Raw genomic sequence first — 24947 nt, 5'->3', positions numbered from 1 at the left:
CTATGCTCCGGGAACTTTTATAGTACATTAGAATATACTGCTGTTGGAGCAGACAATAGGAGGCGTTGTGGCAACTCTATTGGAGGATGAGGCAGATTTCACCTGATTCCTAATGAGCGGGTATTATGCCAGGTAGATGTTGGATGAGTACTCGGCTGACTGACTTTTTTCACATCTCTGATGAGTGCCTGCTGCTCTTCTGCCCAAGCAGCACATGCCTGTGTAACTGCATTTAATTCCAGCAAGAACTCCTGGCTGCAGGACAAAACATCTCCTCTGCATATGTCAATAGCACTGGGGAGGAAGTGCTGTGTCATCTGCAGTTACACAGGACCAGTTGTCACATTTGCTTCAAGTTAAGGATATGAGGGAGGACATCTTCTTATTCAATAGATTTGCTCCCTTGTGGATCCAGAGTCTTATGTGCTTAACTTTTACTGGAAAAAATAAATTTTCTTTTGATTTTTATTCTTGTTTGCACTGCTCTAGAAGAGACAACTGGATTCCTTCCTCATTGTACACCATCAACTGAGTTTTTTTTACTTCATTCCAATAAGTTACACCTGTGCAATCCCACTGACTGGCCACAGGTATCACTTACAGTACAATCAGAAAGCAGGAGCATTAATACTAAAGTGAAAATAAAATAAGAATACAAAAATAAGAAATAAGAAAAGACCAAGGAGCTATGTATAAATGAAACTATTTTAGAACTTTTGTTTAATTATTTTTAACCTACATGATTCATCAAGTTGTGCTTTAAGTAGCCTCTCTGACCACATGAACTTATCACAGTTACTCTTGTTCTGTCCTGCCTCCCCCATTTCCAATCTGCTGTTGTGAAACCCACTTAATATTGTCTTAAAATTGCATCGTAAACTTTTTGGAACAAGAATGCCTATTATAACCCCAATTTTGCATAGACTTATGCACATGCTTAACTTCCTGTGTTGTGAATAGCCCAATTTAAACCAATGGCTTTAAAGTTAGGCAACTGTCTAAGTACCTTGCTGAACAGCATGACACATGTACAGTGCCAAGTGCAATGGAGTGCCAATCTTAACTGATAGGTTGCAGAGCTGTCCATAATTGGTGCTGCAGAACCTTTATTATTGGTGATAAAGCATCATGTAGAAAGAATCCAGCTTCAATCTCAGACACCATGCTGAGTTTTCAGGGGTGACACAAAAAATTATCTATTTACTTGTAAACTGAGTTCTCTTGATGTAAAAATTATTTATAGACCATAACCATGAAGCCCCTGGTTGCCAAGGCTTAGATACTTTGGTGACTGGTGCTATAAAATTGTCTAAAGTAAATAAATATATGAAGCATATAATCAAAAATTCTGCATTGTTGATATATATATAGATTACACTGTTGATATGTTAAGAATATAGATTCTTATCAAACAAAGGTCCTATCTTTAGTACTTATCATTCCCATCACTTTTGTAACCTGAGCACCTCTAGGGTGACCAGACAGCAAGTGTGAAAAACCAGGACAGGAAGTGGGGAGTAATAGGCGCCCATATAAGAAAAAGCCCTGAATATCGGGACTGTTCCTATAAATTCGGGACAATTGATCACTCTTAAGAACCTTGCAACATCCCTCTGTGGAAGGTACGGTTATCTCCATTTGACAGGTAAGAAATTTAGGCACACAGAGACTAGCTGACTTATACAAGGTCACAGGAAAGCAGAGCAGGGAACTGATCCTGGGTCTGAGTCCCAGGCTAGCACTCTAACCACTGGACAATCCTTCTCCTCTCCCTTTGAACACTGCCTATCTTCTATAAGCATTGTCCGCCACATAAGCAGGCACATTTTCTATTCGTCTCTGCCAACAAGATTTTACAATACTTCCAATCCTCACATCCACTCGGCCTGAGATCTACTCCCCTCTTATTTTGAAGCACAACAGAATCATAACTTAGATTTGCTTTGGAAAATGACTACACGTGTGGTTTAAATTTTTTCTCCCCCAACGCTAAATACAGCCCAGAACAGAGAGCAAAAGAGAGACAGCCCCCTCGCCTCCAAATGAAGGCTCTGATTCAGTGAGTTTTTATATATATGCTTATCTTTATGCAGTCCTATTTAAGTCAATGTAACCACCCAAACGCATACATTTAAGCATGTTCATGTTTGTAGGATTGGGGCAAAAATCTGTTAAAAAAATCTTAGGATTCTACTCAAAGTATCCATTCTTACAAGCCTCAGACACTAGTATTGTGCGAAAAAGTGTATGTTAACATTTATAAAGTGCTCTAAGATTGCCAGAGGAAAAGGTCCACAAGTCCCAATTTTATTTTTTATTTATTATTATTTTCCTCACACTTTGGAAATTATTGCTACTATACTGCACCCCACCCTGAATATTTTTGTTATAACAGAAACCTAAATATTTAATTATGCCTCTTGAATTTAATATTAAGTGCCTATCAAAATATCTCTGTTGCAGTATCATAAAAAGTGCAGAGGAATATTAACACTCAAGTGTAAAACCTCTAAGCATGAATGAAAGGGAAAAAACAGATGTTGGAATTAGCCAGGTCATAACATTCAAAAACATATTTTAAAATTCAGCTGTGGAAAGGTGCCACCGCTTTACCTCTTAAACAGTAGGAATGGTAACAATAGTAGAAGAGGAGGGACAGTCAAGATACAACTAAATGAAGTACAATACGGTGTGGGTCAAGGGATTTCATTTAGCTGCAGGTAATGGCCTTCAGAAGAGTATTGATACAGCGTTATTGTCTAGATCCCCGTTTTCCAATACCAATTAACAATAACACTATTTCCATTTTGAAAAAAATTGCTTGCTGCATGAAAGAAAAATTAACTTTGCAATTTAGATGTCTACCTGTCAACTTTCATTATCCAAAGCCATTAAGAAAAAAGCTTTAGAAAATAAAGGAGGACAAAACCATAATGAATTCAAGTAATCTAGAACTTAGAGAATTGCAAAGAGTCTATAACATTAGAAACTGGGCCACTTTAAGGGAGGCATTGTTTTTTAAAATAATATTTTCCTTTAGATTGATGAACGAATAAGGGCTCTGTGTGTGCTAGAAAGGATCTGAAAGAATAAGGAGTTTTAATTGTTCACCTGTTTTGTATTAGATGACTTAGATATCTTGACACCAGCTGGGGACATACCATATCATCCCATCCAAACATCTGCATCATTGATAAAACAGGCTGTGGCTGGAGATCTGATGGAGCTGTGCAGGGCATGTCCAAAGCTAACAAAGTAAAACCTGAGAAAAAGGAGAGTCAGAGTGTTACATTTCCCCAAATATTTAAAATATATTTCTGTTCTACTAACACTGAGTTTGTTATTAGTTATTATCTAATATGCATGATTCTGTCACTCCCACACTCCTCAATCATGATTTGGAACCCATCATGCTAGACATCATTTAAACGCATATGAAGATGCAGTCCCTATCTTGAGGAGTTTACAATCCATGACAACACACAAGATACAAAATTTAGAAGACTGATACAATCAAAACACAAACCTGTTAAAAATACATTTCCTTCTTCCTCCCCCTTTCATGCATGAGTATTTTTTTTTGTCCTGTAACAATTTTTAAAAACACTTCCTTCCTCCAGTAATGAACTTTGTGTGATTAAACTATATTTTGAAAGGTAAGGGGTCTGTAGAATCGTGTTTCTTGCTATGTTTAGAAAAAACGTTTATAAATGAGAGTTGCTTGAGGGGGAAAAAAAGTGTAAATACAGTGCTAATGACAAAGTTATTTTTGAGCAGAACAATCCCACGTATATCAACACAACATAGTCAGACCTAGAGAACTGTAAAATGAATAAAAAAATTTAAAAAAGCCGGTGGCAGTTAGAGAGAGACAAGGTGGGTGAGGTAATATCTTTTTATTGGACCAACTGCTGTTGGTAAGTGACAGAAGCTTTCAAACTACAATGTAGATGTCACAATTTCTCTCTCACCAGCAGCAGTTGGTCCAATAAAAGATATTGCCTCACACACCTTCTCTCTCTAATATCCTGGGACCGACACAGCTGTAACAACACTGCATATGGAATTTTTTAATGAGACATAACCAAGCTCTTTATACCAGTGAGCCACCATGGAACCTACATCCAACTCTAACAACAACAAAATTATTCTCATAGCTCATTCTTTATGCCATGGATAACAAATACATTTCAAGTCAGGCAAGAGACATATCCTGGAATGCTGATATGTTATTAGACTAAATGAAATTGGCAACAGCAAAGGAGGCTTGGAAGACTGATTTTTTTTTAATAAGATATAAGATGCTCACCAGCTCCCATCTTCCCTTTACCCAATTTAATCAGAAACCAGCATATTAATAAATTAACAGGATACATTAAACTACATTTCTTCAGCAGCTGATTTTTTAATGAAGTAAAGAACAAGTCTACTCTTGGAAACAATACAAATGCAGCTATTTTAATTAATGAAACAGGGCTATGTCTGTGGCCTTACTACAAGCCCTCAGTAAGGGTCAGCATGTACTTTTGCCACCCCAGAAGCAAATTAAGGACCTATTGTAAACCACAATCACAATATGGTGCCTGGTTCCCCTTTTATCCCAGGGAAGTGTCACAGGGCACATACACCCCATTCCCTGTAGGGGGTGGGGTATGGGCCCTATGGTCCCCTGAGTTAAGTCTGTCTGGTTGCCCTCAGCCTCAGAGCAGAGTGGTCTAGGGGCCAGAGTGAGTAGCGCCGCTATTGCCTTCGGGGCAGCGTGACCTAAGGCCAGGGCCAATAACTGCCCTTATGTCCAGGGCTGGGTGGCCTAGGGGCCCAACTCAATGGAGCCTCCCCTGCCTTTGGGGTGGCGTAGCCTGACAACCAGTATCACTAGAGTAGCCCCTGCCTTCGGGGCAGCGCAGCCTGAATCAATGGCAGCCCTTCTGTTCAACGCTAGGGAACCCTAGCAGCCAGAGTCAGTGGAGCCTCCCCTGCCTTCAGGGAAGCATGGACTAGGGGCCAGGGTCGATAACTTACGTCCAGGGCTGGGTGGTCTACAGGCCCAACTCAATAGAGCCTCCTCCTTCAGGGCAGCATGGCCTGACAGTCATAGTCACTGGAGCAGCTCCTGCCTTCGGGGCAGCACAGTTTAACAGCCAAAGTCAACAGTTGCCCTTATGTTTAAGGTTGGACAGCCTAGTGGCCAGAATCAGTGGAGCTGCCCCTGCCTTTGGGGCAGTATGGCCTAAGGGCTAGAGTCAATCAATAGCTCTGCTAGGTGGCCTAGTGGCCTTTGTCAATGGAGCTTACCTGCCTTCAGTGTGATCTAATGACCCAAGTCACTAGAGCAACCCCCGTCTTTGGGGTAGCGTGGCCTAATGGCCAAAGTGGAAGGAGCCACCACCTGGGGATGGGTGGCAACCAGGGTAGGGGAACCTGACCCCTCCCTGCTCTACTGGGTCCCAGTCCAGGTCCCTGCCAGTGACCCACTGACCCATGAGTGCCACTGTGTCAGTGGGGATCCGGTCGAAACACGCTGCTACTTCCTGGGCCACTTCCTACCCCGAATCCTGAAGCCTCCACCCAGACATCTTCAGGGTCTCCGGCTCCTTCAGCTTCTGTGAGGCATCTGCGGGCTCCTCTGGCTCAAGCCTCTGCCACATGTCCTTCCTCCTCAGCATCCTGCCCAGAGTGAGCTGAGCTGCTCCCCTTTATACTGAAGAAGCAGCAGTTGGTGCATGCCCAGCAGTGGTGAGGGGCGTGGCTTCTGCTGCCAGGAGTATTGGTTTAACCCTTTCATCTCTAGCACAGGACAAATACATCCCCTCACAGAAGGAAGTAATTGTGCCAACCCTATATACCTAAAACAGATTACTTTCCCCATTAAAGTGGCTCAGCAATGTTGGCCAGTGCTGGGGGTAAAAGTTGGGAAACTGAGTCACAAGCCCACCCAGTTTAGACTTAAATCAATTTTTGTTTTTATTTATACCATTTCAGACAGAATTATTGTCATTGAGAGTGTCTGGACAAACATTTATGCCAAACAGATAACAACAGATAAGACAGAATTGGTAAATAGGAGCATGTTACCACATTCCTGGGCACTAGGAAGTTCTTCCACCTTCCATGATAGTTGTCGCCTTCTCTAATGCTTTGGTCTTGCCCAGTGTTTCTCTAATTTGGGCCCATGTTCACATCGGTTTTTTATACATTTTTACATTACAGATTCCTATATCTTTATCCAATTGGCTTTTAGCACATCAACCCTGTGGATTTTAGATAACCCGTATATTACACATGCACAAGCTTTAGTACCCAACTTTGGTATTTTTCCTGCTGGTTTTGCAGCTTCTGGATCATGCTGTTTTGTGTCACCTTGCTCTGGCTCTTCCCAAAAAAAGTTTTTTTGTTTTTGTTTGTATCTATCATTACTTGTTTGTGTATCTCTTACTTACATCTTCCAACTTGACATGTTGCCTCTGTTCTGCCGGCAATAACATTTTAAGTAGATTAGCAATGCTATGTGAAAGAAGAATTGACAAAACCAAACTTATGCCACCAAAACTTTGGTTTAACAGCTACCTCACCTGTACACATAACTGCAAGTCATTAAAAATATAGCTATCAAAGCTCTTAATCTCACCATTAACAAGTTTGCATTTTATATTTCAAGATTACACGTCAGTCTATGTTACTCTGTGGTATCTTCAATTTATTTGAAAGGGGAGCGGAGTTATGGAAAACATGATGATTCTTTATTGACCACATATCTTCATTCAAAGCTCAGTTTTATTTGTAAATTATTACAAAGAAACTTCATTACCAATTTTCCTGTGAATGCATTTTGAGGGGTGTCTCCATTTTAGGGCCTTGATATTTAGTTGTTTTAATGGTACTCCAATGGTATTCCTAATGCTACTAGGAGAAGAAGGGGGGAAGGGAGCGGTGTGGTTAAGGCTGCCACTTCCTGTCCCTGGATGTCCACTCCCCACCCACTTGCATAGGATGAGGATTCGCAGTGTTCTGAAGGCTGCTTTCTCCCCTGTGTTGCAACCTTCAATGCAAGTAGCCCACGCAGTGGGGTTAAGGGGTTGTATTCCGCCATATTGCTTCCTACATAGGTGCAGAACGCAGGTCACTCAGCACTCTAAGCAAATTTCTAATAGACTAAGCAGATAGATCTAAATAGTGGTTGGTTCTCTCACTATTTCATTGTATTATTATTATATTATTATTTAATATTTGGGGAGGGAACATTATTTATATGTGTGTGTGTGTATATATATGTAACCATAGAAGGAGAATGGATGTTGTGGCAGGATAACAATTCTTGCTTTGGTTTTGTATCACCATTTTCTATAAATGCCTCAGCAGTGGGAGACCATTACTCTTTCACAACAGTCTTTCTCATTAACATTATCTCTTGACTATTGCAGAACTGCTCCAGTTCAAGGGTCTCTTAGCATTTCCGTTACTGACCTAGTCCTTGAGAGCTTATAAATGTAGTTGTTAATTCACATCATGGTGGGGGGGAAAAAAAGACTCAGTTTAGATCTGGACTTTTCTTTCAGATTCAGGACATCATTATAGCTAGAGATCAGCCTGGTCAAACTGAAACACAGTATTATATTAAAATGTCAGCAGAAATAATACTGCATCCAAATACAATGTGCCGGATCCTTGTCTCCCAGAAATAGCTCCACTGAAGGCAGGGATCTGATCCAGCATTCTGACTACTTACTAACACATTATCCATCTGCCTGGATTGGGCGTGGTATTATTTGCAATGTAAAATTCCAGCATATGAATACTGTATCAACGTGGCAGCTTCCAGTGCAAAATGACCAGCCAGAACAAATGCATACTGGTAAGAATGTAGCTGAATATAAAAATGCTACAAAGAGTAATAATGAAATGTACCTTTTAAAAACTATCTACATAGATGTCAAAACATGATGCGAAAATGTAATTTATGTTAAACAATTAGCATACTAAAAAAACAAGATGAGAACAAACTTTTGTGTATAGCAATAGGATAGATTTTAGGTATAATGTAATGAACCATAAATCATTATCCTTATTTAGATTACAACAAACATTACAAATATAATTTAAGCTATCAATGATGCCAAAAATCAAAGAGTCCTATAGAGTCAAACCACTCCAATGTTATAGATCTATCTGCATCCTATTGACAGAGACAGCACATCAATTTTTTTTGTCAAAATATTTAGCACCATTATCACAGAGCCTAGTCTCTGCAGTTATGTAGATTTGAGTTACTAAATATGAACAGGAAGATGCCAAAACCATAAAATGCATAGAAGTTTGCATCTAGGAAAATAGCAAAGGAAGCAATATACAAAAGGAGGGTCAGTGCTGACCTGCAGCTGTATCTGCAAGCTGTGGAGGAGGCAGTGTCTGTGACATTCTCTGGCTCTTCAAGAAGGGAAAAAAATTTCTCCAAAGAGCACTGGCAACAGCAAGGTGGTGCTCTTTAGCCACTAATGGAAGTTGAATGTTTGGGCCCGTATTCCCTAGCTGAGGTCCCTGGATCATGCGTTTGTGCACACTCCTAGGAAGAAACAAAAACAATATTAACACGCAATAAATGGAAAAACAGACCCTTTCACAGCTTCTTTAAACTGTACGGTCTGAGAACTGAAAGATCATTTTGTATAATTAAAACCTTTATGCAGAGACATTATGCATACCAGTTATTTGATGGATGAATGATGGCATATTAAGCACCATAAAGTTAATGTTAATTACTAATGTCAACCATTAATTATATGCTTTTTAATATGTCAGATCAAAATGAGAAATAGGCAGCTTTAAAATGAACGTTTCTATTTTGCAACTGCTAGCAAGACAAGTGAGCCTTGCTTACAATCCAAAGCCAGACTTTTTTTCTCTGCAACAGTGTAAGGGCATGGGTGTTTACAGAAGGACAATAAATAAAGAAAAATGCTTTTTCTTAATTGCAAAACTTGGTATTAAAGTTTACTTTTTAATTTGTGAAACCTCAGCAGATGCATGGTTGGATAAGAGCAAAGATTCATGTTTTTCTGATGCATCATACACAATTAGGTTTGACAGCAGTGCCACGGCTTTGTTAGTACAGTAAGGACAAAAGTTACCACTGCCACACAACTCCCATCTCTTCGTGAGACAATGTGGCATAAATTCAATAATGCACTCAATTTTCTTTGATTCTTCTAGTACCATTCCTGCTACTTAATCTAATTTGGAAGTTGTGACTTTCTAGAGGTTTAATAGAGATATGTCTGTAGGGAATCAATGTTCTCAGAGAAATGGTGGGGGGGAAAGCATTAATAAATTTGTCTGGTAGACTAGGATAGGAGGCATTACTGCAGTGGGCTGATCAACTAAATAACATGCTTATTAAAAACAATCTGCAGGAACACACTATCATTCCTGTTCCTATTTATCTTCTGGTCAACTCAATTGAGATTGTGCATTAAAGCACAGGGAGCATTATTACATTTGCTTTATTAAATTCTATAAACAGCACTGTAAAGTCAGAGTCAAGATATTTATAAGATAATAGCATAGAGCGAAGGCAGTGAGACTTGCCTTAACACTAATGTTTGTAGGCTATAACAAGAAAAAAAATAGTAGGCAGTCAAAATAGCAAATTTTTCATAGAACTACTCTCTCTGCATTGCTAAGCTTTTATTCTATGATCATCCTTATATATATATATATATATATATATATATATATATATATATATATATATATATATATATATATATATATATATATATATATATATATATATATATATATATATATATATATATATATATATATATATATATATATATATATATGTTATATATATAAAATTATAGAACAATTACACAACTCATGACACTCATTATGACATCTGTAATTGAATAATTTTAAATAAAGAGCAGAGAGGCAGAAAGGCCTAGTCTTTGTATGGTTGGTATGTATGTGTGTATCATTATATCAAATTAGTATCTAAAAATTCTAACAAACAGATCATTTTAAAACATAAAGGATACTGGATGTCAAAAGTAACAGATACCTTATGGCTCTTTGCAGGTATCTATTAGTTTCAATAGAATACACATAGGGAATTGAGGACCACAACTTTTTGACTGGTTACACTTAACACACAGTAGTTTGTGCAATGTATTATGAGGCATCAAATATTTTGTTGAGAGGGACATGGTCTAACCACAAGAATGGGAGCCAGAAATTCCTGAATTATAAGGCCATCTCTAGCATATACTCCCTCTGAGGCCTTAGACAAGTCACTTAACCTTTGTGAGTCTCAGTATCCCATCCACAGAATTGGGATGGTAATATTTATCTCCACCTTCAGAGGATGTTATGAAGACTAATCAGTGCTTATAAAAATGCTTAGAAGATGAAAATTCTATTCAGTATAACAGCTGAGTAACCCATTTAAAGAAATAATTTCCAAGTTAATGTATAAAAAGCTGAAATTAAAACAAACAAAACCAATGCTTCTTTGGGATTTTTTCTGACACACACAATGGGTACAGCAATAACAACACCAGAAGTATAAGAAGTACAAGTTAAAAAAACAGGTATATCACTGTTTGAGCTTACAACAAACAATGTCGCTGAGTTAACGGTAAGCAGAAAAACAGCTATGATACTGAGTTTAATAAATAAAAGGAATTCATGGCTCAAAAAAATCTGAATGGTTTTGTTTGTTTGTTTTTGTTTTAATAAAGGGAGGAAGGATTCCTTTTGCACAGCAAGTAAAATAGCAAGGACTAAATTCTGTCCTTACTCACATCTGTACAACCCTACTGATTGGTCCAAAGTCCTTTCCCTGTCCTCCAAATTGCCTCTCCAAAGAAAGACTGTTTACATCGCCTTTAGATATCTATGCACAGTGGAAGGATGTTCAGACTTCCAAAGTAAGGTAATATATCTCTGTGTCAGGAGAAGGGCAACATGTACAAATCTGTGTTTATGTTTATTCATAGTGACCTAAACAAACACTTGCAATGAGGTAAATGCTTAGAGTCAATGGGGCCTCAATATGTGCTAGAGAAAGTTCAGTCAGTCACCTCCACTGATAAACAAACCAATTTATTGCAATAAAAATATTGATAAATACAGCCATGCTTTTCATTTAACAGTCTAGTCAAATGTACCCATTAGAAACCTGCTCCACTTGTGAGATCATATACATTCTGGTTGCCATAAATAAAACTGTCACAATAGTTTCTGGAACCATTCGTCATCTTATTACAATAGTAAATAAATGTTCGGGTTTTTCTTTTCTTTTAATCATGCATTTTGTATTTTCGTTAAAACAAGGTGTTTCTCTGCTTACTAACAGACAAAATAAAATCTGGCTTTATAAAAGGAAGCAACATTTGTTACGTGTGGTGGCAGCCTGGGGGTTGTGCTGGATGATAAGACAGCAGCAGTGTTCAGGAACACCTTTTACTGTTTGTGCCTGGACAGGAGATTGCAGCCATTTCTTTCAGGTGTGACCCTTGCCATCATGAACTGTGCACCTTTGTCCCCTCCAGACTAGATTACTGCAATGCACTCTACCTAGGGCTATACTTTGGGTCAATCCAGAAATTTAAACAGGTACAAAATGTCACAGATTGCCCAGCCATTGGAAGATAGGATACTGGGCTAGATGGACAATTGGTCTGACCCAGCATGGCCATTCTTATGAGCTATACTGGCTGCCCACTGACTTCAAAATAAACACTTCTAAAATTCAGTCTGGATCTATAAAGGCTTGAGACCCTGCAACTTGAGAGACTGCCTCTCTCCACTGGCCATACTATCCGGATGTGACCAGCAGAGGCATTTGCGCTGTATCCTCCTTGGTTTAAGAGGGGACCAGTGGTAGAGTGCTCTTTGCGAGAGATCCTCAGCTCTGAAATCCCCCAAGTCCCTGGCTTGAAATAGCCTAAATCCAGTAAGAGAAATGAGAAATTTTAGGAAGAAAAAGAATTGTTCACTTTCACAGGAATGCTAAGGAGACATTTAACAGCTGAGTAAAGGTGTATAAAGCAGCAAGATTTTAAATGACCTGAAATCAATACATCCTCACAAACAAATATTAAAACCAGCCCTGTCTGTTCCTGGTTTCTACTGGGGAAGGTCAAGGATCCAGGACCAGGTACTGAGATATGTTAAAGGTAACAACATGGTGTATCCTATATTGGGGACATACTAACCTGAGGAAGAAACAGAAGGTCTGGCCCCCAAATAAGCTCTTACCTCCTCCGGGATCCATGTAGATACAAGGGAACCAAAGAAGCCCAAGCCTTGTGCCTGCGCATGATTATCCTAGCCCTCTCTGCTCTTTCAATACTGTATCAGAGCCCTAGAAACCAAGCTGACAGGGACCCAAGTCCCCCTCAAATAGGGAGGGGTATACCAGCATTGGAGTGTCGGGAAGGTGGTTCACATATTGTTGACAAGGTCAACACGAACATACTCATAGAGGTCCTGCAGGCTAGGAGAAAAGAAACCATCATTCTCTGTGGCTCCCACGCCACACGGATCCTGTGTGTGGGCAGCACTACCGACTGTTCTGCGCTCCTAATGTTGTGCTCACAGAAGCAGAGTGTACAATACATTTCGTTATCTGAATGAAATCCAGGAAATGTTGTTCAAAAACTGCCCAGCAACCACTTTATGTTGAGGTTTAAAAAAAAAAAAAAGCAGAACCAGCATCCTTGGACAAAACTAGAAAAGCTGGGTAGAGAGACATCTGTATTCCTAAGGCAATAAATAGGCTCAATGCTTAGAATTTCAAATACTAATATCAGTTCTTTCAGAAAAGCCAGAAGCCCTCAAATGAAACAAAGCATCACTACCGTAAGACTGACAGCTTTGTATGGGTGACAATAGAAGCCTTGTGTCCTATGAGTCACTGTAGGCCTAAATAATGAAGCATCCCCTTCTCCTGCTCTAAATCTTCTTTCCCTCAGTGCCCCCGATACCATATAATCACTACAGTAGCGTCTCTTCAGTTGTTTTGATATCAAATTCAATTTATTTTACATTGGTCCAAATCTCCAGTTTTCAATACCAGTATTGACAAATAATTGCATTATAGAGGTTGTTGGAGGAAAGCTGTGACTTTACCTGAGGGGTAGAGGGGCAATTCAGTTTTTTGGTACCCAGACCCAGAAAAGCGGACAAGCTGGTTTTTAATTTTCAGCTCCTGGGTGAATTGAGAGTTTTGATTTGGGGAAGAGGACACCTCCTTTACACTTCCCCTGTCGAGCAGGGACAGTGAACACTTCAAATCTAGAAGAGGGAGGACAGCTATTAGGTTCTCCTCTGCACCTGCTAGAAAATCTGCATCTACACCAAACACCATGGAAAAGTGTATTACTCTGATGTTTCTGCTAAATGACCAGGAGTGAAATATTTGTCCAACCTGGCAATATTTAAAGTAGCATACTTGAACATCAATGTTAACAACCCATTGATATGGACGAGGCCAATGTCTTTAAAAAATAAATAAAAATAAATAAATAAAAAAAATGTAGATTCTGGAGCACAATTACATAGCAAATTCAAAACAAAGGGCAATCATTCAGCAATTTATGCACACTGATAACAATGCACTTGAAGCTTGTAAAGTATTGTATTTTCAACGAGAGCAAAACTTTAAGATCTTTGTTAGAAGGGATAGTCTATAAATTCCATTCAGTGAGATAACAGATCTGATCACTGAACAGTATTTTAGAATTTAGTTCAGTTCAAATTATTCAACCACTTTTACCTTTTTCAATCATCAACACTACTATGCACTTTTTTTGTTAAGAATTGTTGTTTCTTACAAAACTTGGATCATGAACAAGTCTTCTACAGAAGTCACTGAAGTTTTTGGCAGAATGATTTAAGCCTTATTCAGTGGCTATGTTTTCATTTAGCATACAACAAAGACACCCTCCACTGGACTCTGAAATGACCTCTAAAATCATCTACATCTTTTGTTATATTGCTCATGCTTGTCTTGACTTTTTTCCTTTAAAAAATAAAGACAACCAACCCCTTCTGAGACAGAAAGTCAAGATAGCAACTACAAGCAAGTCTTCATAGCTGTTCTGCAAGTTGTATACCTTTGATTTTCATTAGGAAGAAGGTCTTAATCAAGCATAAACAACAAATAAATGATATACTGGAAATTTTTGGATTCTCCATCCCAAATGTAAGTACCACCTGGGCACCTCTACCATTGGCTACACATACAATACCTAGAAATTCAGGCATGCCTATCCCTTAAGCACAAATAAGTCCTTAACACATGCGTTGCACTCCCCTTTGAAAATCACTTGTGCATGGAAGCCTAATATAGGCATCTGACTAGTTGCCTATCAAACTATTTAGACATGACAGATACAGAAAATTCTGCTATGGATCTCAGACTCAACCCTCCTTTTGAGCAGAATCTCTGACACTTGCAGTTGTGTTGAGTGGCAAAGAGGTCTATTGTTGAATTGTTCCAGGCCATGAAGATGTCTGTAAGTATCCTGTGTGTTTTGCCACTTGTTGTTTAAGAGAAAATGCCTGATGAGATTGTCCAGTAGTACGTTCTGCAGTCCAGGTAAGTACTGCTGCTAGGAATATTCAATGGCTGATGCACCAGTTCCAGAGTTTGACTGCTTCCTGGAAGAGTGAGGAAGACTTGATCCTTGTTTATTGATGTAAAACATGGCAGTCATGTTGTCAGTCATGATTTGGACTGACTGTCCTAATATCCAGTGGAGAAAGGTTTCACAAGCCTTCCAAGTTCCAGGACATTAATATGCATTCTCTCGTGGACCATAGGCCCTGTGTTATTTGCTCATCCATATGGGCACCCCATCCTTGTGGGAATGCATCCATGACTAACATCTTGGAAGGTAGAGATGCTCTGAATGGGATCCCTCTGAATGCATTTGATGGGTTCTTCCACCATCTCAGGGAGGACAGGACCAAGGGTGGGATGGTGAGAGGCGTCCCCAAGTGACATTTAGAAGGTGTGTAGACCAACTTCAGCCAACCTACAGGAATCAAAGATGAAGTCTGGCATGCCACACTATCAACATGCAGGAGGCCTTATCACCTAGAAGGATGAAGCATTACCTCACATCAGTGTTTTGGCTTTCTTTCTAGCTGAATAATTGGGGAGATGAATCTGTCCTGAGGGAGGTAAGCTTTGGATGTAGAGGAGTGCAGGATCTAATGTCATGACTTCTCAAATGAGCTGCCATTACTGACAGCACTTCGGTGAATATCCTCAGTGCTATAGAGAATCCAAAAGGTGGCACCCAGTATAGGTGGTGGTCCTGTTCCGCTGTAAATGTCAGGTATTTCCTGTGGGGTGAAATGATGGAAAAATAGAAGTATGCATCCTGAAGGTTGACAAATGCGAACAACTACGACTTCATTGGGAGATGAGGAGGAAAGGATTCTCCATGGCAGCATTACGCCCTCTAGTGCCTATTCTCTCATTACTTCCTCCTCTACTTGTAGTTGTGCAGGAACCAAGAAAGGCTGTTGTGGTGTCTGGGTACACAGTGCTGTGGAGGAAGTAGCCTTCTGGTGGTGGTGGTGGTGGTGCTCCTGGACCCAAAGTTGCTCTGAGTCAAACAGGGTTCCAAGCAAGGCCACATGGGCATTGGGTGGGTAAGAGCCTGATGGCCAGAGGGTAGAGAGCTATGAGCCAGATTCTGTGATTCCCAGTGTCTTTCTCGTGAGGAGTGTGTGGATCCTATAATAAGATGTCATGGGCTGCAATAACAAACAATAGTCTGGGTGAGTATGTATGCTGCTGGAGTGGAATCTCTTTATTCTCTGATTCTGAAGATGAATCCAAAGATAATGCACAGCTCGGACCCACAGAGTGTGCCATGAGTTAGGGAAGGATGATGCCTCAGTACTAAACATTGTTGATGCCAATTACAGCGTAGAAGTCAACAGCAGAGAGGATGGAGGCTCTGGGTGAATCTGCAGGTCCATCTGCAAATATCTAAACTGTACCACGCGGAGTGCCATGGATGGCTGCCCAGGAACCAGGTTGTGTCGAGGTGGCATAGCAATCTTTGCCACAGTGATGATGCATTGTCCCAACTGGTTTGGTTCCAGTGCTGGAAGAGTTGGTGCCGAGTCCTTGAGGTAAGATGGTGCCAGGGCTGGTGCCATGATCTTTTCCTATATTCCAGTTTTCAGTACCAGGTGTTTTGGTACTGTGCAGCTGGAACTAGCACGAGAATGATGTTCAGCAGGAGCCATTCTGAGCACGAAGTCAGATGATGTCAGTCAGATGATGTTCAGCACAGGGAGGTTTTCTTAGAGGGAAGCCCTGGTGGGCCTCCTGCCCTGGAACTTTTAGCCTCCTGGGGTCTGTCTGAGGACAACATTATCATCATAGTCATGATTCAAACTGGAGCTCTCAAAAAGTCCTCACTTGCAATCTGTGGCTCAGAAGAAGGGGATCTAGTAGCCCAGCTCAGAAGTAAGTCTCATTGACTTGCTCATCAGGAAGACCTGAAGATAGGCCTCCCTGTCCTGCCTAGCTCGCAAGCTGAAGGACTTGTAGATTGCACATTTTCTGGGAACATGCAATTCTCCCAGACAATAGCAGCACCTCAAATGTCCAGTTGATGCTAAGATGGCTCCCTTGCAAGAGGGGAAGCATTTAAACCCCGGGGAACTGCATGGCATCATACCAACCATTAAATTCTAACAACTGAAGGCTGCTAGCTAACAAAGTACTAATGATATTATGAGACTGACTGTAAAAATCTGTTAGATAAGCTATAAAGGAGACTGACAGAGTCTCGGACTGTCGGGCTCCATCCCGAAGTCATGAGGCAGTGTCAAGAAATGAATGGCAGCAGATACCACACACTCATACACCCTCGCAGAGCATCATGACGACTGAAGAGTCCATGTGCACTTTACAGGTACCGCTGGCCAAAAGACTCAAATTTCTAGCAAATGAGGCGCATGTGCACCATCAGCAAATGTGCATATGGACAATCACTCGACGGAGAACATAATTTTCACAGATTAATAGATTCATTACATCTTGTGAAATTTCTTCAAACACATCAAAAGTGCTTGTCACAGCAATGAGCACAGTATAAATGTTTGTATCTGTGTGTGTCTGCCTATGTATACTGAAAGAAAACTGTTCGGATTGTATTCCGTCTGGGGCATGGTATAGCTCTTCTACTTCTTTGTACAGCACCTACCACAATGGGACTGTGATCCTGGTTGAGGCCTCCAGGTGTTATCACAATACAAATAAGAACTACTAAGCCCACAGGAAGTCAGAAGTTCAAAAAATTAAGCTAGTTTTGAGTTCTCCAAATATATACAAAGCATCTATAAAGTTTAATATGTGAGAAATGGGTTTTTTTATGCTCTGATAACACAAAAACAACAACACGGAATTTTACCAAACCTTTAGGGAAATAAAAAGTTTGATTTCAAGATAAGTAGCATGAGACACTGCAGCCCCAAAAGATTTCTTTTCCCTTCAGAAAGATAGAAACACTTGAAAAGAGGGACTTATAATGAATGTGTCAGTGTCGCCTGAGCCATAATGATAGCATCTCTACCACAGTGCTATAATGCAGACTGTACAAGCAGAGCTGAAAAAATAAGGATAAAATATTATCAGACATTAATGCTGCCTCCATCAGCTTAATATTTATTACAATATATTTTGGTGTTCTTCCGTCAATTTCATCTGCTTCAATAATCCAAAATAAACTGCATGCTGAAATGTTTACTAGAAAAAGGAGGGAAGGGGAAAATATGGGCAAGGGGAAGGAACACCCAGAACAGCAGGACAGTTTTTGTTAAACGCTTCCACAACTCACCCGTTTCTGCACAGGTATTCTATAATAGAAAGGCTGTTCCCCATAATCACAGATGATACTGTGTTACAGCATGTATTCATCAGAGGCTTCTGCAATACCTATCCACCATAGTGTGATGGTGAGATAGATTGAGATGTTTTAAATTTTGGATTTTGTGTCTTTAAATAGACATAATCAAGACAATTGATTTGGTTCAATTTAAGGTGTGCACGTTGTGCAAGCCAAATGAGTTGCCTGCTCCACTAGCTCCATTATTGTGGGCTGTCAGGGTACTGAAACTTGGAAGAGTCCTACTCTCAAGTAGTGTAGGATTCTTCCAAGTTTCAATACCCTGTCAGCTTACAAGAATGTAGCTGGCAGGCAGGCAGATGGCGTAAGGCTCAGAAGCATAGACCTGAACCACTGCAGCACTCTGAGTTTGAAAACATGTTGCCAAGATGAAAAGCTGGGATTTTAGCCATGTTGCAAACCCTTGATTCAAAGATTTTTGAGAGAGAGAGAGAGAGAGCAGAGTCACATTTTATGTCTTTCAGTCATGACAACCTCTCTGTAAGTCACAGCCTGTGGGGCAATTTTTGAAAAAGTACCCTCCATTTTTCCACATGCAAACCTGGAGACAAAGTTAGAAGCAACTGTGGTAATTTTGCCCCTATTATCTAATACAGGTTTTGCATTCAATTTTTCTTCACCATAAAAAAGAAAATTGTATTGCTGAAATAAAAAGCTAATGGAACACTTCAGGTCTTCCACAGATGAGTTAATCTCTCAGTGGAAGTGCATTAGGCACTCTCACTGAACACAGCATGAACCCAAATGCTACCTTTATAATTTTTTAATATAGCATAAATATTCTAATCTCAATGGAAGAGCATAGTATACTCCTGTTTTAGTGGTCATTGACACAACAGATAATAAATCTGTAATGTGACAATTTATACAAGCAGAGTAATTAAGTGTATTAAAAATCCTTATCTCCTCCTATCAAGCCACAGGAGGAAGGCCCATGGGGATCCACATTTCTCATTTAAATTTAGCCCAGGGTCACCTTTCCAAGTTAAATAATATCAATACAGAAATACTTTATACTCCAAGACATGTTCACTACTTAAACATATTCCACAAATTATGCAAATTAAACAAAGCTGATTGAAGGTACAAATATCCTAAACCATTTAACTATTTGTGAGAATTGTATATAGCCCTTTTTTTTTTCCGGACCTCGTTCTAAGGCTGAAATCAAGCTTCAACTTACAGAAACTTTGTATTGGCACATACACATTTTTAAAATGTGTGCAGGTAGAGCAGCGTTAGAGGTTGACAGATTTTAAAATACAAGTAACACAAATGCAGCTGTACTACTATTTTCTCACTCAGCTGCCTTACTGGGTTATGTGCATCAGTATATATAATACAGGTTCTCAGCAATTCAAAAGAAAATCAATCTGCATATCAATAACTTGTATCAATACATAAGTACAATATCCACTGTTACAGAAGTGGGTCTTCTGTGATTTTTTCCCTTTTAATAAACAGAAGCAATTTAAATGTTTTGAGAAATCTCATTTTTTTTACGTGCAGATTGCTTCCACAAGTAATCCAATTAATTTCATTACTAGGTGCACTGACATTTTGACATAAAATCAAAAAGCCACCAGTCAAATAGTGATACTTTTTTTAAAAAAGCTTTCCAAGTTCAATGACATTTTTAAAATATTCAGTTGGATCCACTGTTTTTCCCAATTTACAAAATGCAGCTGCCTGTGTACTAAGAAAACACCCCTTATTCAAATTGTAGCTGATTATTCACAACAAATAATTATTCAATGTATGTGATGATATACGGTTTGGCCTGTACTTCACTGGAGAAGTATGACTACAGAAATTTGGCTTCCCTTTGCCAAAAAAACAGGATGAAAACTGAGATGCCGGAAGACTTGTTTTCTTCTCTGTAACCTCCTTTAGGTATAAAACTAACACTTCTTCAAAAAGTGTGGAGCCCTCAGAAAGACAAGTCAAGAGCCTGATGTCAGAGGATAGGTGCCCTCCGCATGGGGGTATCCAGGCAGCTCTGCATGCAATGACACGGGTATGTCTACACTGCGGAGTAAAGTTGATTTAATTTCGGTTGACTTTCACACTTACGAAGTCGGAGGCGCGTGATCACACCACATGCAGTGCTTCAGAGGGTTTGCATCCCCACCAGCCACACTTGCATCGATAATCAAAGCAGTGCACCGTGGGCACTTATCCCACAGTGCAACTACTCGCAGTGCCTTTTGGGAAGGTTGTCATCCTCCCATGATGCAACGTGCTCCCTCTCCCCTCCCCTCTTGTCCAAAAGAAACAGATGAACTTTTTTTGCACCATTTTTCCAAACCCATCTCTGCCGTGCACATGTCATTGCCAAAGAGGCACAGAACCCGCTCAGCTCTGCACTATAATTGTGAGCATCACAAACACCTCCCGACTTATCCTGCTGTATTTTCAGTGGCAAGACAGGAGCCGCAATGCTGAAAATTGTGATGTAACTGAAGCCGCCCTGATACAAGCCAAACAGCAAAACAATTGCCGTTTGCTGCAGGCTGTCACGCAGCATCTTCAGTTGGTTGAGTGCCGCTTCTGGTCCTGGGAAACAAGCAGTGACTAGTGGGATCGCATCGTTATGAAGGTGTGGGATGATGAGCAGTGGCTGCAGAACTTTCGTATGCAAAAGGCCACTTTCATGGAACTTTGCGCAGAGCTGTCCCCAGCCATAAAGCACATGAATACTTGCTTGAGACTTGCTGTAACAGTGGAGAAACAAGTGGAAGCTAGCAATCCCAGACTGCTGTCAGTCAGTTGGGAATCATTTTGGATTTGGTAAATCCACCATGAGAGCTGCTGTGATGCAAGTGTGCAGGGCCATCAATAGACTTCTGCCAAGAAGGGCAGTGACTTTGGGAAACGTGTAGAACATAGTGGATGGGTTAGCCACAATGGAGTTCCCAAACTGTGGCGGGGCAATTGATGGGACGCATATCCCTATCTTGCCACCGGACCACCTTGTCACACAGTACATAAACCAAAAAGGGTACCTCTCAATGGTGTCACAGGCCTTTGTGGATCACAGATGACATTTCACTGACATCAATGTGGGGTGGTCTAGAAAGATGCTTGATGTGCGCATCTTTAGGAACTCAGGTCAGTACAAAAAGATGCAGGCAGGCACTTTCTTCCCTGACCAAAAAATAAATACTGGCAATGTTGAAATGCCAATAGTGATCCTGGGGGATTCTGCCTACCCCTTGCTCCTCTAGCTAATGAAGCCCTACACTCTGCTGACAATCCCAAGCTCTCAATTACTAAAGGATCCCCACTGTGGGGGAAAGGAAAGCCTGGAGTGTAGCATGAATAGCCACTCATGCTACCAGATGGCTGTGGAAGTGAAGCAGTAAGCAAGGGCTTAAATGATCTAGATAAAACAGATCCCATAATAAAGCAATGTAGAGATAAGTTGCAATCTGAACATATGCATTCTTCTTCCCAGTGATCTTCTTTATATTGCATGATACTGACCAAAATATATTAAAAAAATGGACCAGAAGGCATGCCAGATACATCTGCTCCTCGCTGAGCCAGAGACAGGAAGCAACCGGACAGATGTGGCCGAGGAAAGGTGGGAGGGGGAGAAGAGAAAGCATGAGATGAGAAAAACTTCTCTTCTGGTTGGATTCCTCTTGCCTTAAGGAAGAAACTCAACCAGCATCTACATTGGTTACAGCCATGTCCCAGAAATGTCCCTGCACACCATGCACAAGGCCCTTTGCTTTCCGTTTTTGTTTTGTTTAAAATTTCCCAGGAATGCATCTTTTGTTTATTACAAAAGTTTAAAATGGATGGAAAATCAGTGCAAAAAAATTAACTTCAGTTTTCTGGATAAATATTGGGGGGAGGGGAGGACCAAAAAAAGCAACAAATAGAGAAAAGTAAGAGTATTGGAAATAAAAGCAGTTTAATGTGGTAGTTTTATTTCATGAACTGTACTTTAGCACTACATACACATATCCACGTGCATGCATTTGTGTGTACGTCTCTTCCACTACGTTGCCTTAAATTAACAGTCTTGCATTTACAGAAACTAATTTATGAACACATCTGCTTCATGTAATGCGTTGGATTTTCTCAGTATAATCAGTATTTACATGTACTTGAGTGGCACAAAGTGTTACCACCCCTTTTTTTCAGAGGTGCTAAACTGCTACTTCTACACTTAGTTTAAAAACAAAAACAAAAACCATTTTCTTCTTAAAATAGTGTCCATTGGGTCCATGATCAATATATGTAATTCTACAGGTCTGCTATTAGGACAGACAGTCTGAAAGATTTTGATTATGTCACTATTTTCTTTCTGCAAATCTTCAACCAATCAGATGATTTATCCAGTTCTGCATGCTTGGGGCTTGATGCATGCTGTTTGTACAGGATGCTGGTGAAGCAACATCTCAGGCTCGTTCGCACAACAACATTGATAACATTTATCTGCACACCAAAGAGCTCATCTCTTGAAATGAAACATTCATATCCACAGTGGGATGAAAAGTGTTAAAGATGTGAATAAAAGTTTTCTGGCTGCAGTCAAATCATGTGAAGATTATCAATATAGCAGCAATGTGCAAAGGGATTTCAAGCAGGTAAATCTTCTCTAAAACTAAGCACAGTAACCAAGAACCCTGTGTTATCTATGGGCTTGTCTACATGGCGAGTTAATGAGCATCACAGGGCTTGTCTTCGTTCACCTCGGAGATTCGGCGGCAGTCGACCAGAGTTACGCAAGCTACGCAAAAAATTTGCGTAACTCCCGTAGACTTCTCTGCTTCTGTTCTGTGCGCCGTCTTCACTGCACTGCGCCAACGGGAGCACTATGCCACTTGAGAAAGTGGTCTTAATACGTCGATTTCTGGATCGACTGAGCGGGTCTTCACTGACCACTCAGTCGATCCAGAGAAGTCAATCTGATGGCAGCAAATTTGCCGCCGTCAGTGAAGACATAGCCACAGTGATGCAATTTCTAAGGTGCATTAATGTGTTGTGTATTGACTGGTCCCTGTAGACACTGCTGGTGTACACTAAATGTTCCCTACTGTGCTTTAACATAGTGCTGTTTTAAACAACACTACGTTAAAGTGCACTAGGGAACATTTAATGCACACCAGCAGGGACTACAGGGACCAGTTAATGCACAACACACTAGTGCACCTTAGAAATCACCTCCCCATACTGCGCATTGACCTACCAAGTAGACAAACCCTGTGACAACATCATGCGTGTTCAGTAATACTCTAAAAATCAACAGAAAACACCACACCCCACAACTTTATTCTGCTCAAAAGATGAAGATAGGTGCAAGATTAGACACCCCCACCCTGTAAACATAGGGATATGGAGAAGGCAAACATCCAGAGTTATAGAACATTGTTTAGCTCCTTGCTTATTAGTCTAAACTCTTTCACAATTTACAGACCTGGGATAAATACCTATATTGTTCAACAGAAAATGTCTCTTTTCAGTATAACCGGATCCACAAGATTTTCCTTACCTCTTTCCAATCCTTCCTCAAGACTCATTTCTCGTATGAATTGTGGCAAAAATCAGCCAATCTATGTGTTCCATCCTGCAAAGTACTAAGCAATCTTGCCTAATCCAGCAAAACCATTAGGACTTGATCCTGCACCATTCAAGTCATTAGGAGTTTTACCATTGACTTGAAAAGGAGCAGGATCAATCACTATAGTCTGTGCTTAAGTGACTTGCTAGATCAAGCCAAAGAGTCCAACACCTCGCAGGACCACAGATCTTTCAAACAGCAACAGCAGAGAGAAAGATAATTTAAAGGAGGAAAATATCATTTGCAGGGAGATGATACAGTAGCTGAAACTACTTACAACCTATTTTAAAACTGACTCAATTTCAAGTTGATGGATGCTAGAGCTGACCAGTTTTGTTTTTTTTTAAATTAATAAAAAAATGCAATATTTCTAAATTGTTTCCATTTCACAGATTTGAAAGACTCATTTTTATTTTTTTTATTTTTTCCCCACATTTTACAAATAAACTGTTATCAATACTGTCAGTGAATAAAACACTAAATAATACTTGCATATTTTTAAAAAAATGTTGATTAAAGTTCTAATTAAAAATACCACGAAAATGTTCAAAAAAATCATTTTACAAAAAATGACCATTTTTGATGTAAAAATGTTGCTTAAAAATTTTAAGAAGCTCTAATGGACTTTCAAACTTCAAATTACTTGGGAACAACAATTTAAGAAACTTCTAAAGAATTCTTTGGCCCAATTTTATTTTCCAAATAGTTTAATCCCCACAATTTTAGTTTGACGGGTGGGAAGGCTTGAAAAAAGAGACACTAGAAACAGCTCAAACTTATCTATATTCAATTATGTATCTAGTGTAGTAACTCAGAGTTTAATATCTGGGTGAGGGGGGATGGAATCCATTGCTTTAGCCAAAAAAATAGATCAGCTGCATACAAGGCAATCTGTGACCGTTTTCCCCGACTGCTATTCCTATTCATTACCAGATTAGAACATACACCAGAGACCTGATGGCCAAGGCAAACAATGAAAAAGGAGAGAAAAAAATCCTATGAGATATTCCTAAATAGGGAGATAAAATGGATGGATGTCAGAAGATAGAAAACTTGCATACACATAACTGGGTAACTTGTTTCCAGATTTTCAGCAAGCAGGAGTTTGTAACTTTCCTGGTAAATCAATTTTATTCTTTATGGAGTAAGTTAAAGGATTTTGTTCACGTAACACGTCTTCTTTTTAATGAATAAAGTTACATTAGACACAAAACACCCCTACTCAGACTGTTCCCAACATCTGTATTGTATCCAATACAGACAGTAGAGCTAATTTTCTGTCATTCAGGAAGAACTCATCATCATCTCTGAAACACACTAAAAATCACTGTTAGAACCAACAGTTTATTAGATCAAAGCCACCATCAACAATGTCAACTCTGCCTGGTTGTGTTAACAAGAAAGTGTTTTAAGAGTTTCACCACTGG

General features: G+C 39.9%; 1 protein-coding gene across 3 annotated transcripts in view; it reads right to left on the bottom strand.

Moving 5' to 3' along the window:
- Nucleotides 1-24947, bottom strand: part of MMS22L (MMS22 like, DNA repair protein) — a 129554-nt gene that overhangs the window by 33375 nt on the left and 71232 nt on the right. For all 3 annotated transcript variants that reach the window (XM_067530047.1, XM_067530048.1, XM_067530049.1), the window contains exons 15-16: nucleotides 8370-8560; nucleotides 3112-3262 (exon numbers count right to left, since the gene is read on the bottom strand). In XM_067530047.1, the coding sequence (XP_067386148.1) occupies nucleotides 3112-3262; nucleotides 8370-8560 (342 nt within the window). The remainder of the gene's footprint in view (nucleotides 1-3111; nucleotides 3263-8369; nucleotides 8561-24947) is intronic.

Source organism: Emydura macquarii, unplaced genomic scaffold (assembly GCF_026122565.2).
Source record: "Emydura macquarii macquarii isolate MOO-44397 ecotype Brisbane River unplaced genomic scaffold, CSIRO-AGI_Emac_v2 contig_3019, whole genome shotgun sequence".
Classification (NCBI taxonomy): domain Eukaryota; kingdom Metazoa; phylum Chordata; order Testudines; family Chelidae; genus Emydura; species Emydura macquarii.
The sequence above is the reverse complement of the archived record's forward strand: the minus strand, read 5'-3'. Positions and strand labels throughout refer to the sequence as shown.